The sequence below is a fragment of the Corvus moneduloides genome, chromosome 7 (assembly GCF_009650955.1).
Source record: "Corvus moneduloides isolate bCorMon1 chromosome 7, bCorMon1.pri, whole genome shotgun sequence".
NCBI lineage: Eukaryota > Metazoa > Chordata > Aves > Passeriformes > Corvidae > Corvus > Corvus moneduloides.
In genome coordinates, this window is record NC_045482.1 from 22,550,234 (window position 1) to 22,566,617 (window position 16,384).

Here is a 16,384-nt window from a genome sequence, read left to right on the forward strand (position 1 = left end):
GTGATATCATACTAGATAATATCCTTTTATTCAGTTATTTTAAAATTTCCTTAGCTCAAAATATTAGTCTAGCCTTTCCGTTTTGGATTTATTCTCTGTGTATATCAATTAGTATTGGGGGATGTAATATAAGACATTTCAAAACAACAGGAGGTTTCATGACTAAAATGACTGCAATGAATCAAGCAAAGCTATTTTCAAAGCCTTCCTTCTCCACAAGATTACCAATTATAATTTTCTGTGCATTCAGTCCTCATTTTTCAAGGATTTCCGTGCAAATTTTTCCATAATTAATTGACTGGTTAACAGACAATCCAAATTTCCTTACCAGATAATGTGATTCTGCCCCTCTACTCAGCCCTGTTGAGACATAACTGGGGAGCTCTGAGCAGGTCTGGATTCCCTTCTCACATGACATAATGAAGCCCAGTAAAGGGACATAAAGGAGAGGCTAAATGGAGAGGCTGAGAGTGCTGGGACTATTTCAGCCTGAAAAGAGAAGGCTCAGAGGTGCCTTACCAGAACATACAACTCCCTCACTGGTGGCAATGTAGAGAAGACCCAGCCAGACTCTTAGTGGTGCCCAGTGACAGGGTAAGAGCAAACAGATAAAAACTAAATAGGAGAATTATCACTTAAACATAGGAAAAAACTTGGTCCCCTTTATAATAAGGGAATAGCAGTATTTCCCCACCTTACCATCAGTCACATCTTGCAATCTCTTACTGGTATATATATTGTTTAAATGACTCAGGAAAGTGATTTTAGGGTCACACTGAGAACAGTATGGCAAGCAGTATGTAGTTTACTCTGTGGTTTATATTAATTTTACTAATGAAGCAATCTATTGGAATTTACCAGAATTATGGATCAGCTTCTACTTAAAGAAATTATAATGACAGCAAAGCCACTAACCACAGTAGTGTAACAGCACTCATGTTAATGGGTTTTTTTATTAATAACATTTATTGAAAAGTTAAGTAAGGCAAAACAAATATGGTCTTGCAAGGAAACAAGAAACAACATGAATAAGTCATATTATTTATGAGGCTCATTATGGGATGGGAGGGTGAAAAGAGAGGCATAGGGTGGAGAGAGAGAGAAAGAATGACCTGAAATAGTTTCTTCTCTCAAAAAATGCCACTCTAAGTAATGCATAACCATTCTCTTTTACTGCATTTACATGCTCACCTTCCCTACTACATCATCTCAGGTGGCTCCCCCTCTACAGAAATTTTTGGGGACTAAATACGACTCCATTCTAAATTTTTTAACAGACTACCACAGTACAATTGTGATTTGTTCACATTTTCAGACTGCATCTCAGCAAAACTCCTTCAAAAAATCTTTTTTCAGAATGACCACGTGGTGATATTCTTGGAACACTAAACAGAGTGGAACATTCTTGGAACACTCATCATGTAGCCATGTACTTTGTAACCATGCAGTTAGCTATTACATAATTATGCTATGTTACTTCATGTTTTAAACCTTTCTGATATGCTTTTAGTAAGTCTTTCCTAATTCTGGTCGTTAGGCCTAATGGTTTGATACATGAATTACAATACTTATTGAGAAGAATTTGACCAGAGAAGAGGGTCATGTCTTAGGAAGGAGACTTATGTAGGCCAAAAAGACTTGAATTCCTTCAACTCACTCTGAAAGTACTTTTTGCTTCCAGTGTTTTGCAAATGTTTGGCCATGATCTCCCATTTGTCCTAGCATTGCCATTTCCTTACAAACTGGCACTACAACATAAAAAAAAAAGTCAGTTGTGTGGAATCAGAACAGCAATCGGTAACAAGTAAAAGCACCACAACTGTGTATGTACATGAGTGAGAGCATTCTTGTTTAAAACTGGTAAATGGCACAAATATTTGGCTTCTTCCCCAACTGTTCCTGAAACAGTGTTTCTCTACAAGATCTTTATCAGAGAGTCCTGTAAATTGCAATGTTTTGAAGATAAGGAAATGCACTCTCATGGATATACATTCGTTATGCTCAGTCAAGGGAAAAGAATTCTTTAGTTAGAGAGATCCTTCCTTACACAGCATTCTTTAAATACTGACAGTACCAATCACCTTGAAGAGAGATGATACAGTTTTAAAGAAGGCACAAAAATGTCTTTCTGTGAAGTTGATACTAACACAGTGCCCTGGATTCAATGACTCTAAACTTGTGCAGTATGTCCCAATATCAGCAAGGCTCTTACAAACCTGTCCTTTTTAGGGGGCAAGGGGTGGGAGTTAAACAAGTAAATCCAGCAAAATAGTTTGTAGTTTTAGGTTTTCAGATCACTTCAGTTCAATCCGGCTCTCATGTGTCTAACTCTACCTTGCTGCAGTTTCTTCTCTTACAAAAGAACTTTACTTCCTTAATACATTCTTCTGGGGCGTTACTCTCTAGCCCCTCCAAATGAACAAGGGCCTATAACAGGACTATGTTCTTTGAGTGAAAAAACATATTTAAACTCACTTGCAATAGTCAGTAATAGTGTTGCTTCAAAATGGAATGACCTAAACACAAACTTCCTCAAGCAAGCATTTTTCACCAATTCCTTTTCGTCTGTAGACAGTTTCCATTGTCAACAGAAATGGATGCAATGGATGTCTACTGCACTAGTGGAGATTATATCAGTGATACATTCCAAAGCCACCCACAGAATGAAGTTTGCAGAATTAGTATCAGTGATGAAAAAGTCCAGGATAAGCACAACCTACTGCTGTAGCTTCCAGATGCAAAATTCCATGGAGATCTAACTATTTCAAATGAGCAAAGAAGGAACAACTTTAAAATAAAGCTAAGATTTTAAATTGAATAAGGAAAGCAAAGAAGCTGGGGGAGGGTCGGTCCTATTAAAAGGTCCATAAATACTCTGCAAAGCACCAAAATACCATGAAACCAATACTTTCAGGAATTTCATTCCAGTGCCAAGAAACAGAATGTACTCATTGTGACTAGTACATTAAAATACTGAAAATAAATTCTAACAGATTAAAAGGATCTTGTAGCAAGTGCAAGGTATAGTTAAATCATGCCAAACTTAATCAAGCTTAAGAGCAGGACAGTCTTTTCCCATTACTAACAAGAATGTAAGATAGATAAAGTAGACTGGGAAACTGGAATTTACGGTCAGTACAAGTAATACAATATTTTCCACAAATATGTTTTTAATTAAAAATTAAAAGAGACTTTTTACTGAAGCAACTTGCTGCACGTTCTTAAGTCTGATCTTGTGTTGTCTCCCACACATACAGCTCCAGCAAAATGTTATTAAATGGGGTGAAACCAGAATATAGTTCTACATGAAAAATAAAATCCATGATTTACATGTTTACATTTTACGTGGATACATGAAAATATTTTTAAATCTTGATCACTTAATCCTGTGTTTTGGGGTCAGTAAATACCGCTCACCCCTGCCAATCTGCTGTCCAGTTATACGTGAAAATTGTTGTTCCACAAGGGTAAAGCAAGTGACGGAAAAATTGCACATTACTTTTCAGGCTTCAGCCAAGCTTTTAAAACACATGGTCAAACACGTTGCCATGGAAATGTTCTGCAAATGTATGTAGAATTTCTTAAGATGGAGCTGAATATCCCTTTTTAAAATAAATTTCTCCTACAATTTTAAATATAATTGCTCTATTATATATTCAAGAGAATACATCAGCCATTATCTAACGTTTATAACACCTGAAGTGGTAACAGTATCTCCAAATCCATTTTGTGTTCCATATATGAAATTAGGCCACTATCTTCCTATGTAAAATACCCATATACTTGTTTTCTTTTATGTGAAAAAAACAAGACTTTCCTATACATCATCACAACACACTAGCACATCTACAAGTATTAGTCTTGCAATAAAGTTGACAACAGTTACAAAAAAAAAGAGACTGCTTCAGTAAAATTAATGGTTTTTAACAACATTCTAAATTTTTAAGATATTCATCTTCCCTTTTACAACCATTAGTATTAGTATGCGTCACTGAGTGTAATAATTAAAAAGAGAAGAGTTATCTTGCCAAACTTTCACTGTTACGTTCCGTGAGCTATTTTTAAAACTGATTTGAAATGAAGCAAAAAGAAAAAGAATCTACTGCTGCAAAATGAAGCAAGATCTGTGCCTGCAGAATAGCTCCATCCTGTTACACAACGTGATACGTTGTTTTAAATAACCTGGCACTGTAGGTAAACAGTTGCCTTATACTGCATTTCATATGACAAAGAAACACAATCACAATAGCTTTTGTGTCTCATGTAAAGATAAAGCAAAATAAAAATGCAAAACAATCTAGTCCTTTTACTTTACAGCAAAGGTATAACCTTTCACCATTAATTAGTTAAAAGAAAACATATCTACAATAAAACAGGTTGAAAATATGTATAGAATAACCTTACATTGTTCAAATGAAAATTAACAACACATTAGAATTCCAAGATATACGTTGCTCTGCTTATGTAAACAGTCTACCCTATAAATCCTGTAGCAAATCCAACATGAAGCAATTACACAGACAAAGAGATTGCAAATGACCTAAAGCTGTAAAACAAACCCTGTGTTAGAAATATTAGTATAAACTATGAGGTCATACCTGATGACTTAGGGACTGTAATGTCTCACCGGTTCCAAGCTGCATGACCTTTCTATTTCCAGAGACCCCCAAAAATTGCATTTCCTGTCTTATCAAAGTACATCACAGACCTATCTATCTTTCAAAATCTTCTGGGCTAGTGAAGAAAGCATTACCAGCCATTCTGTCCATCAGTAAGTGCTGGAGTCATTACCCTGAAGATATCAGGTCTTAAATATAGTTTCCTCCGTGCGATTACAGACATCCAGCAGTCGAGGAGGCTGACACAGCTATATCACTGATGCTGCTAATGCCATCTGAAAACAGTAAGCTTACTGCTTAAAGCAATCCTGCATCGTCCAAACAGAACAAGCCACATCCTTCAACTCCTCACTTGCGTTTTTTATAAAACCTAGTACTGCCATTACAGATTTTGTTTTCATCTCTGGTCAGCTAAAGGAGAAATCAGATATTATGCAACCAGCTTTGCATTAACGAAAGAAAAACGGCAGATGAAGTGACATATCGAGGTTATCAAATTTTGCTTGCATGACCACTCCTCAGCAAGCACAGTCACCATTCACAAGAAGCATCACAATCTGATCTAAAGGAAAATCACCAGAAATAAATTATAAACAATTCACAGGCAGCAAGGTATTTTGATACCTCTGTGATACTGAAACAGCTATTTTTATGAAGCCTTATGAATCCTAGTCCCTATTAAATTAAAAGCATCTCTTGCCTAGTATTTAGTGCCTATTTTTAATAAATTGCATGATCACTGCATTGTTTCCATTACTCCCTGCTAGCAGCCAGAAAACAGCATGACTTGAAAATGTGCCAGTATTATGACAGCAAAAATGTGGTTTGATATCAAACAAAACAATCATGCATGAATTTTTTCTGATATGAGAGACCTTTCAAGCTAACAATGTACAGTAACCTCCCTAATAATTTTTAAATTATTAAGACTACAAAGTAATAACTGAACTTTTTATTAAAATATATGTTTTATACAAAGTGAAACTGCCAAGTGAAATTTATTATTATAAACCATTATTTATATTTACTGTTTCTAGTATTATGGCAACAAACATGCAAACAAAAAAAAACCCACTTCACAGAACTAAGATGAAACAGTGCCACCAAACTGGTAAAAGTATCATTTAGTAATTTCTCTGAATTTCAGACCCACAGAACAATTATTTGTGTTCACATAGTGAGAAAGTCATTTTGAGTCATTCAGTCCTCTACACACATAGGAGCTTTCTCTGAACACATACTGAAACACTTTGCTACCAATTGAATTTTATTTGACAAATAAAACTTGAAAGAAAAAACTCTTCCTTAATTTAACTTCAGCTTGCTTCAAATATTATTCAAAGGAATTTGGATGTCCTTCTTTACTTCAAAATATAAGCAGAAGCTGAAAATAGAAGTAAGTGGTTCTAAATTAATTCACCCAGATCCTATCCTGTTAGTTTAACATTATTATTATTATTATACAGTTGTAGTAATCACTCCTTTGTGTAACTAAAGTGTCAATCAAATTTAACTTCTAGTCATTCACATTATGGCACTGATAAAAGCAAACTGGTCTCATCCATGAATACCACATATTTCCCTTTAGAGGGAGAAGCTCCCTGCTATCAGTTTTAACTGGGTTCACTCTATACAGTGTGCAACTGCCTCAACATAAGGATGCTACATCTCCAGGGAAAAGGAACTGTCAGCCACACATTGGTACAGGGTCTCCAGTGAAGTGTCCAGCAGCCTGGCAGAGCCAGTCAGTGAAGCTTTGACGTGCAGCAGAGAACTAGATAAGGCCCGATTTCATGCTGCTTTTTATATTTTCTGAGAGTTAATCCTGATGTCCAACAACCTGATACTGTCTTTATACTGCTGCTGGCAGTGGCAGTCCGGGAGCCACTTCTGAACATTGTGAATGTTCTTGAAAGCTGCCACTTTTCAGCTTGTTCCAGATTAACTCATGAATTCACTTTCAAGCCAGAAAATATTATTAAATCTATGCACACAAAAATAAATGCATATGCACAAGGAGAAAAAAGGCCCTTCAAAAAACAAACAAGTGAAAAGGAGAAAACAGCTTTCCCTGCACCAGTATGGAATAGGACTATCTCCAAAGATAATATTTTTATTTCCAAAGGTAATTTACAAAAATAATAATAACACACCAGCACTAAACATTAAGTTACTTACTCCTGTACAAACCCGGAGCACATTATGACCAGTATCTACTTACAACTACAAAAGGGAGTACAACCCCACATCTCTGAGTTGCTGGCAACCACTTCCAAGTCCCCAGAAGCCACTTGCTAGGATACGAAGGCCAGTAAGATGGTAAGAAGTGATATAAAAAATTTTGGTTGCCAAGCCACCTTTTATAAATACTATGTAGGCTCTCCCTGTGCAAATCTTGTACTGCATGATGATCTCCACTCAATGAGTGAAAAACACACAGCTAGGGGCTATACCCACAGCTGTCAAACACATCACTTAGGAGGTTCTGCTCACAAAGAGTACACGGTATCTCCTCCAGCTGGACATTTGAAGAATTCAAAAACTAGCAAAACACAAGGTAGAAGACTATTTTCCTGATTTTGGTTAAGATCTCAGTACAAATTATAAATGCACTCAGAAATATAATATTTCTTTGAGCACATCATCTCAGCTAATGGAATACTTTCATTGAACTTATTCCATGCTTTTCCTTGTGTCAATACAATTACTTTTTTGCAAAAGTGAAAATTGTAACATTTCATTATGTTTCATTATGGTAAAGCAGAGGGAGGGTATAAATACAGTACCATTTTTAAAAGTATAGATATTTACTCTGAGATGTTAAAGCAAAAATCTTGTAACCCATCCCCTTTAGATTATCAACAAGTACCACTTTATGCCACACAAAAAATTACTCACAAATATAGTTTGCTTTTATTTAATTTTTCTTCACAGGACAAAAAGAATAAAAGAGATAAAAGCAAATTCATTTCCTGTGAATTATGCAAGGTGAAATAATGGTCACTTTGAATCCATCACAAATCAGCTTCATATCAAATAGAGCTGACCTAAGCAGTGAGGGAGCAAGCAACAGTAGCTCTGTCACTCAGCTTTTTAAATTAAGTCATGTTTGCTAGTACTAATGATCACGCCAGAGAACATTTGAGATTAGTGCAAGATATTGGAGACTGTAAAATGTGAAATTATGTAGTGCTGTACCAAAAGAGCTAGAAGAACAATACTTATGCATAGTCCTCATTTTGAGGGATCAATTTTACTAGATGTTTTAATAAATGACCAGAATATAAGTAGTATGAATTATAGCCAAAAAAATCACAGTTTGAATTTGTTCAAAAAATTTCTGCTATTGGAAAGCCCTGCTAATATATGAGGAATGGAACAGTATCTGGAAGACATGGATTACCTCTAGGACCACAAGAGTAAAACTGAGGTAAAATTTAATAGTGCAAAATGCAAACATGTGAACTTGCTGATTATTAAGTTTCTACTGAAAATTGATACCTCAACAGCTGAAAATTACAGTGGATGAAACTGTGGGTACAAAGCAGATCACAAGTCATTATGAGCTACCAAAATGATGTCCCTATGGAGATGAAATGAAACTTTAAATTTATCATTTAGTATATTTCTAGTACATAGACATCAACATTAATGCAAGAATAAACTCTACAAAAATTTTATTGTTCTTGATTCTAATAATCTATTGTCTAAAAAGGCAATTGAAACCGGAAGAGAAAGACTTCTACGATGGTCAGGGAAATTTTGAGAAGAAACTGAAAACATTTGCTTTATTTAGCTTAACAAATGAAAGACTAAAAGGGAAATCAAAGGTGTGTCAAGAAAGAAATACCAAGGAAAAAGAAACTCAAGTACAAATTTGTAACAAGCACAAATCCACACAATGTCATCAGTAATTTGGGGTTTTAACTATCGGGGCCGAAGGCCTGCAAGAGCAAACAAAAGTGTATCTTGCACACCTTTATTTCTACAAGACATGAAAGCACTGACAAATGAAGAAAAATGCAGAAATTTAAGTTACAGCAGAATTGGTATTGAGAACAGGACCTAAGGAAAATCAGTAGGTTGCCATGAGGCTCAACACTGATTGGAAATTGGTTTAGAAACCTGGAATTAAAATAAAATAAAATAAAACAAAATAAAACAAAATAAAATTATAACAGTTGGTTTCTCATGAACTAAAAACACCAAACTTTCATCTCGGTACATAGAATGGTATTAACAATACAAAAATGTAAGCAATTTCTCTTAACCAAAATAAATAAAAAATTCCAAGTTTTAGCTTATTGCTCAGATCAGGTAAAAATTCTATCTTTGTAGTTGAATGGAGTAAACTGAAAAGTAATTAATGATAGCCCATTCTCCCTTAATCCTGATGAGAGGACTATTTCTATTACCTTTCTTTAGTCTACATGTTTCTCTCTTATTCAATTCTCCCATTATATTACTGGGGTTTGGATAAAGTATCAATATCCTTCTTTAGGCAAAAAGGAAAATCAATAAGAAATTGAAGTTTATTTTTATTAACGCAGTTAAAACTTGTTATATTTTATGGACATCTCAAACGAGGTACTGTCCAAAGACTCTCCTGGGATTATGTCAGCAGGCATTATATAAGTCTAATCAGCTCATCTGTGGATAACCATGACTGTGGTTAACAGAAACTCAAAACATTTATGAAACAAAACAAGAAACAAGTAGAGGCAGACCTGAACCATAGATGCATAGCCAAAACTCGCAAATTAACTGCCTGGTTCCAATTCTGCCTGGCAGAAAATGCAGCTGCATTAAAAGCTACCTTCCCAAACATCCCACTGGTAGCGTGGCTGAATTCTAAATTTAAAAATCAAGCCTGTATCTCAGGCCAGTTCTTGATGATCCAGATCACTACACTACATATTATTAACAAATAAGAACAAATTTATAATAAACAGTTTCAAAACAAGATTTCTTTCCAATATTTTACCTTCAAAAACTATTTTTAAATGTCTGGCATCCCATGTCCCAGAAGATAATGTAGGAGAAGGCTGACATCCCCTTTATCTCAGACTGCTGAGGAGCAATCCTATACTTACAATGTATATAACAGATGGTTGCTTGCACTTGTTCTTGGAAAAACACAGAAAATAAAGAATACAAGATCTCCTCAAAGCTTGCAATCATACATTTATTTTCTAAGCAAAATTATATTTATATGAATTGTGCATTCTAAAAAATGATCTATAAATCAGACTGAAACAGCAAATTTTAAATGTGTGAATAGAAGGTGAATAGGTTCTATCTAAAATAATCATGCCTTCCTTTCCTGCTTTAAAACAAAGCAAAGCTTTCCACCTTTTTAAGCTTTCCACCTTATCAAGCATCTCACCAGTATGGTAACTTGTGCCATAGCCTGGGAAAACCTTTCTACTTTTATTAACTGACTAAGGACATGGCTGACTAAGGGCTTACTTGCAGCAGCTGGGGATGCTAGAATTGATTATAGGAAAACACTTTCCCTTCCTCAAAAAGGTGATGATGGGATTTGGACTGAATGTTGTATAGCACAGGAGAAATTTACTTTCCTGATAACAAAGAAATACCAATTTAATCAAAAAGGCTGGAACTCATTAGCAAAGCAAGTTCTAACAGCCTTCCCACAGAAGGAGCAGCAGGACAAGCGATGTTGCTCTGGGTGTCTCCCAAATATTACACAATACTGAAGTTGCAGCCTAGTTATATTGCACACCTCAATATTGACCCTTGTTCATCTTCCCCTTGTCCCTGAAGAGGAAGAAAAACTCCTTTTGCTTAAGAAAAAATTGTCAGCTCACTAATCCTAGCTCCTTATCTGCCTCAGAATAGATCTGACTTTTCTAAATATTTTGCATTAAAAAGTTCTCTTTCAAAGAAGAGAAATGTTAAATTTTGACATATAATTACCATTATCCTCTCTGCTAGCAGAAAATGATGGCAAAATGCCAACTTGCTTGTCTGCTACAGATAAGACATTTCCAAGCTTCCATCCTTCCCTTCAGAGAAAACAGAAGGGGAAGACCAGCCAGGAGAGAGCCTACCCTGTCAGCTGATCCTCTAAGAAATAAAATTAATATTCTCCTAGCAGAAATCATTTTCCTCTGAGCCTGAGGTAAATGATATGCCTTACCATATGTTATGATGGTCCTTTCAAGAATGACAAATTTGATGAATTTTTCCTGGATGGTCTTTCTCTCATCCAATCTCTTCTCATCACCTCCAGCTTCTGCTGCAGGCAAACTCTCAACAGGCATAAATCAGCATAGCATCACCAAATTATATAACTTCTATCCACTGGGGATTTAGCCCCTTCTATTTCAGACTTAGCAAAAAGGAAAGTGCTTGTGCATTCTTCAATAATCTTTTTGATCTGTGTAGAGCTTTAGAGAATTTCCCTGACACACTGCTGAGCTGCAACAGCAGTACACCCATCGCGAGCAGAGAACCAGACATTTTTCTCAAAGGAAGAGCACTATAAAGGTTATGTCCAATTACAACGCACTCAGAAATAGCTCTAAATAAGAAAAAAACCTCTGCTTCAGTTCAAACAAGGGGGGGAAAGGCACAGAACAGGTTCAGTCAAGTTTCTTCACTGTTTATAAAAATACTGGCATACTTTGAATACAAACTCAGTTTTGCACTCCTAGTTAGTTCGCCTATACTTGCAGGCAATCAAAATGTCCGAATATCTTTGCCAAACCCCAGATACCAGATTATTTTCACATCATTTTACATCATGGTCCTTTGGAAGTTTTACCAATAAAATATAGATATAGATATTTTAAAAATCCATCTATTAACACACAGATTTCAAATTTTCTCATTTGCTGTAAAATAAGCTGATTCTAAAGAGAATGACAATAAATGAGATTGATTTTAGCCAATATTCCTCAGTCAAAGCTCATCCAAAAAGAAATCTGCTGGATATATCAGTTAGCCCCAAAAATTCCTGGGTGTTCAAACTGTTTATTTCAGCCACATAAAACAAGTGGGCTTGTATGCTTAAATATTAGAGCACAAACCTTATATTGTGCCTATGCAAAACACCCTTTGGAACCTTAAAAAACTATAATGTGAGATGAGAATTGCAAGGACTGGAAGGCAAGGTCACTGCTTTGAAATAAGGCAATGGGAGAAAGAAGCAATTACTAGAGTATAATTTAGGATTAGGTTAGTCCTAACAAAAGCCATACAACAAGAAGAATGCAAGACAGTAAAAAATGCTTTATAAATGGAATTTATCACATAAATATGTAATATATCAGAAAGATTAGTACCTAATTTTATCACACTTACAGCAACCAAAAAAACAAAAAGAAAAAAATTTATCAAGTAGTTTATTCCAAAATCAATTCCAAAATGTGAGCTCTGAAACAAACATTTGCTTTCTTGAAAAGTTAACAAAGGATTTCCCACGGAGATTAAACAAGCTAACATTAACTGCACCAGCTCTATCTTGCCATCTTTTCTCCACGAGGGAACACAGAAAAGCTGGTCAAGCAGCACACACTCCACTAACAGCTAAACTTCTTATTCATGATGGTGCAAGGTTAGGCATCCACAGCCTAAGCAGGCATGGGCTGGGGACAGCCCTCCTCCGGCTTATACAAGAATAAAGAAAGGAGAGAAGAAAGAAAAGCCTTCTCCCCCGCCCCCCCCAAACTAGAAGCAGGCTATAAAGCTGATGTCGGGATATTCTGAAATAAATTACAAAATCAGAGATACAAACTATCTAAATAAGACAAATTCGTAGATATTTTTGGATAAAAATGGGTGAAAAGGTATGATTTCCTGGGTAAATTCAAAATACTTTAAAAATGTAATTGCCCATATGGGGTTTTTTTTCTTTGATATTTAAAACAGAATTTTACACTCAATAACACAAGGGCATAGATAAAAATGTTAAGATCTCAAGAAAAAAAATAGCCAATGATGGCTTCAAAGATAGAAAACTGGGACAAAATGCCCATTGGAACATACAGAGTCTCCCACAGGAGCTTAAAAAGTCAGACATTGCCTGCTTTTATATTTAAACTGCCTTTCAGCTACCTACTTCAGTAGAAGACACTTGCAAAACTGTAAAGGTGTAAAGGACAATGAAAGATAAAAGAACACTAAAATGAAGAATATGTAATACTTAGATGCATTGTCATCATGGAGACCTTCCTGGTTTTGAAGGGGAGTTGGTGGTCTCATATTTGCTTGTCTTATGATGATAAGCAACAGTTAAAACAAAACACAAAGGTCCACTCCTGTGAACAGTAGTCATTTCCTTTTCAGTGTATATCTACACACTACACATAAAGACATGAGGAAAGTGTATCACTTGTCATCCTAAACTATCACATGAACCTGGACAGCCTAAAAGATTTTTTGTGCATTACACACAAAAATAGAGCTATTTTTTGACAGTCTAAAACCTAAACGATCAGTTCTATCATGACTAAATATATCCAGGCTAATAAACCTTCCCCTTTTTCCTGAAAGAGAAAGTCAGCAGCAGCCAATTTCACCTTTTTTCTTTCCTCTCCCTCCATCAGGAAGAAAAACAGTGCTGCGACCAGCCCCCCTGAGAGTGAGGATGGCAGACACAAGGTTCCCAACTGAGACAATTCTTTCCTGCACTCACCTGCACCCCATGAACACCAGTGGAACCACCACACACCCACCACCAGCACAGCCCTATTTCAGGCCTTCCTGCTCTTCTAGAGACTTACTGTTTTCAAAGTTGATGAGAAAAAAAGCCAGATGAGCCTGGAAGTAAATCCAAGGCTAGGTGAGAGAGAAAATCCCCCCTACTCAAAACCGTTTCTTAAGATTCCTTTTAGGTTACAGCTGTGAGCCATTTCCACAGAAATTTCAGAGAAAAGGGTAACTATAAGGCAAGGGAATTCTCCTCACAAAACAGCTGTCCAGCAGTCTCCTCATACTCCTCAGAAGCTACAAGGCTTCAGTCTGTGCTATCTCCAGTGTTCTGAAAGACATCACATATGTTCTTGAATTAAAACCCAGTCACTGGGTTCTCAGACCAGACTCGAGAACAAAATGAAGGCCTGTAGAAACATTGAAGTATTGACAAAAAGATTTGGAAAAAATGTTTCCGAATTTGATACAAAAATGTTGTGCTACTTCCTCTTTGTAGAAGAAATTTGACATTTAATACCATGAAATTCATGAGAGGATATGGTTAAAAACTGACTTTGAAATATGTCACCTGTAGAACAGTCTCACACAGGAAACAGGGCTACCTTTGCTACGGTGCTTTCAAAACTCAGCTGGATAAAATGCTGTAAATCTCCTGCACAAAGTCACTTTCTGTTATCAATGCACTAAAAAACTCTACTTAGTGTCACATTTCATGGCTTGTTTAGCTGTACCATGCCATACAGTGAAGCCACAAATATCACGTAACTTAAATACCTCATACGAATATGACACCACATCCTTCTACGTCAGCATATTCTGTGATTTTGTGATCACTGTTAATGACATCAACCCAGAAAACTCTTTAAGTTGTTTTTGTCCTTCGATTGGCTTAAGATGGAAAGTCTTTTAGGTAAAAAGAATAAATGTAGTTTACTGTGAAAAAACTTGTAGGACACTAATGCAAGTTTTAACTGCCAGCTGCTTGTGATTTTGTAATGAGGTAACACCATGGAGACATTAGTTGCAGTAGCACTGCATATTGTAATTATCAAGACTGATTTCAGTTATTTATATTCTAACAGATGACCTCCAAGTTCTGGATTCACTTCTATTATGTAAAAACAAAAAGTAGTGAAATGTTACAGAACATATTCACTAATTTGAAAATTTTCAGATAAATTACTAAAAGTTAGGATTTTTTTAGAAGTGAAGCAGAAGATACTAAAAAAAAATACCTGAAGACTTGAATCCATTTTAAATAACTGGAATTCTGACTTCATTAGGTACACGTAAGGAATAATATTTTTGTTAGCTCCCCCCAAATCTATTTTTCAGTTAGTCTTTGACTGCCTTTCAAGGTAATATATTACACAAAAAAATCTGCCTCAAATATAATCCAAGAACATCTGTGTTATTTCAATAGTCTGGCTATTCTCAAATTCCTATGCAGTACTTATTTTTTATAATACTACCATTACACATAATGATTCTTCTTCAAGTCACCAACCCAATTTTTGTTTTAAGGATGAATTCTACATTTAGCATGTTCTGTTGTGTGCCAGCTTAAAGGAGAAAAGTATGCAAAAGGAGAACCATGAAAAGAAATTCAAATGCGGCACCTGACACACACTACTAGCAAAAGTTTTGAATATTTCAACTATCTAGAGTATTTTGCTATTGCTGGCCAGAGACAATGTAAATCTCAAATGCAGCCTTCTTCCTACCCTAGAAAGAAAACAAACTTCGAAAAGAAACATGTGGCAGTCAGCACCCACTTAATAGCAAGGTAAACAGAGACTTCTATCTATTACTTCATAAATTCTTCCCATTATTAAAGTCCTTATTCACACAACTCATACAAAAACCAAGTTTACCATAAATCACTTTAAATATTAAAGTTGTAACATGAATCACTATAAATAACTCATCCAAGAAATTAATTAGCAACAAAAGATTACAAAATTCACTCAATGATAGCAGGAGAAGTATTTAAAATAAATGCAATAGAAATAATTCATACTAATGTAAAAGACAGTACTGAGCATTATAAGCCAAGAAAAGCAGTTCAGACCATGTCATAAAAAGAAAATTCTCATAAATGTTTCATTTTTTTAAAATTACTTTCTTACCTCACTTAGCCTCCAGCAGTTGCTAGACCATAGGCTTATCCGTAGTCTATTCTAACTTCAGAAACCACTCATTCACTTGCCAAAGAAAAGAAAACTAGGAAAACTAGGGAAACCAAACCAGAGCTTGAATTTAAGGTAGTATTGTATCTGGGCCTGTTGCTTCTTTCTCACCTTGAAAACAAAAAAATGTCTTCCACTATCAGGAAAAAAGAATTAGTCTAACCAGAATAAATTAGTTCTTTATTCAGATGCTCCATGCACTCACTTTATTACCCACCCCGAGAATACAATGGCTAAAAACACACCATAAGTAAAAGTCTGAATCTCTAATTCCTAGTACCTTCATAATCCATTCCAAGAAAAATGCATTTTACTCTCCCTCACTCACACTCTCAAGCCACTCTACCGGGTTGACATTCCTACATCTAAGCCTATTTTCCAGGTCATCAGTATGACCTTGTGCAAAGCCTTACAACCAGTGGGATTTATAACTGGATGGCATTATGCCCACATGGAAACTTATACTGTCTATCATTTTTGTACTGGTGAGAGAACCAAAGGCTTTGGGTCTTCTAGAAAGAACCTTTTGACAGTTACAATCTTTGTTAGAAACATCATGTGTGTCAATCACAGAGGAAGGTTTGGAGCACTGGGCACTCCACCCAGATGGTGCACAAGGCAATGCCAAAGGCTGACCATCAGCCTCTCCCATGTTCAGAATGCCAAAAATTCTCATGCTATCAAAGCACAACAGGTCAATCTGCTCACAGAAAACACATAGACAATGCAAGAGAAAGTCTGATTTCTACTCAACTCCACCTCTTTTGCACTTCCATATTTTGTCTTATATATAACTGCATTTCTCATAAGCCAAGACATAATGAAGTTAGGGCAGCTATCACAAGTACTAAAACAGCAAGTTCTTGGTAAAATTGATTTTTCAAGCAGCTTAAAAAA

General features: G+C 35.7%; 1 protein-coding gene across 11 annotated transcripts in view; it reads right to left on the reverse strand.

Moving 5' to 3' along the window:
• Positions 1 to 16,384, reverse strand: part of SLC4A10 (solute carrier family 4 member 10) — a 154,143-nt gene that overhangs the window by 114,303 nt on the left and 23,456 nt on the right. For 9 of the 11 annotated variants that reach the window (XR_004241149.1, XR_004241147.1, XR_004241148.1 and 6 more), the window contains exon 1: positions 4,599 to 4,997. The exons of 1 other annotated variant lie outside the window; for it this stretch is intronic. Coding sequence is in view for 7 of the 10 variants with exons in the window: in XM_032114045.1 (XP_031969936.1) it covers positions 4,599 to 4,679 (81 nt within the window). In the remaining 3 variants the exon portion in view is untranslated. Of the gene's footprint in view, positions 1 to 4,598; positions 4,998 to 16,384 lie in introns of those variants that run through there. One more of the 11 variants, XM_032114049.1, reaches the window with a different exon arrangement.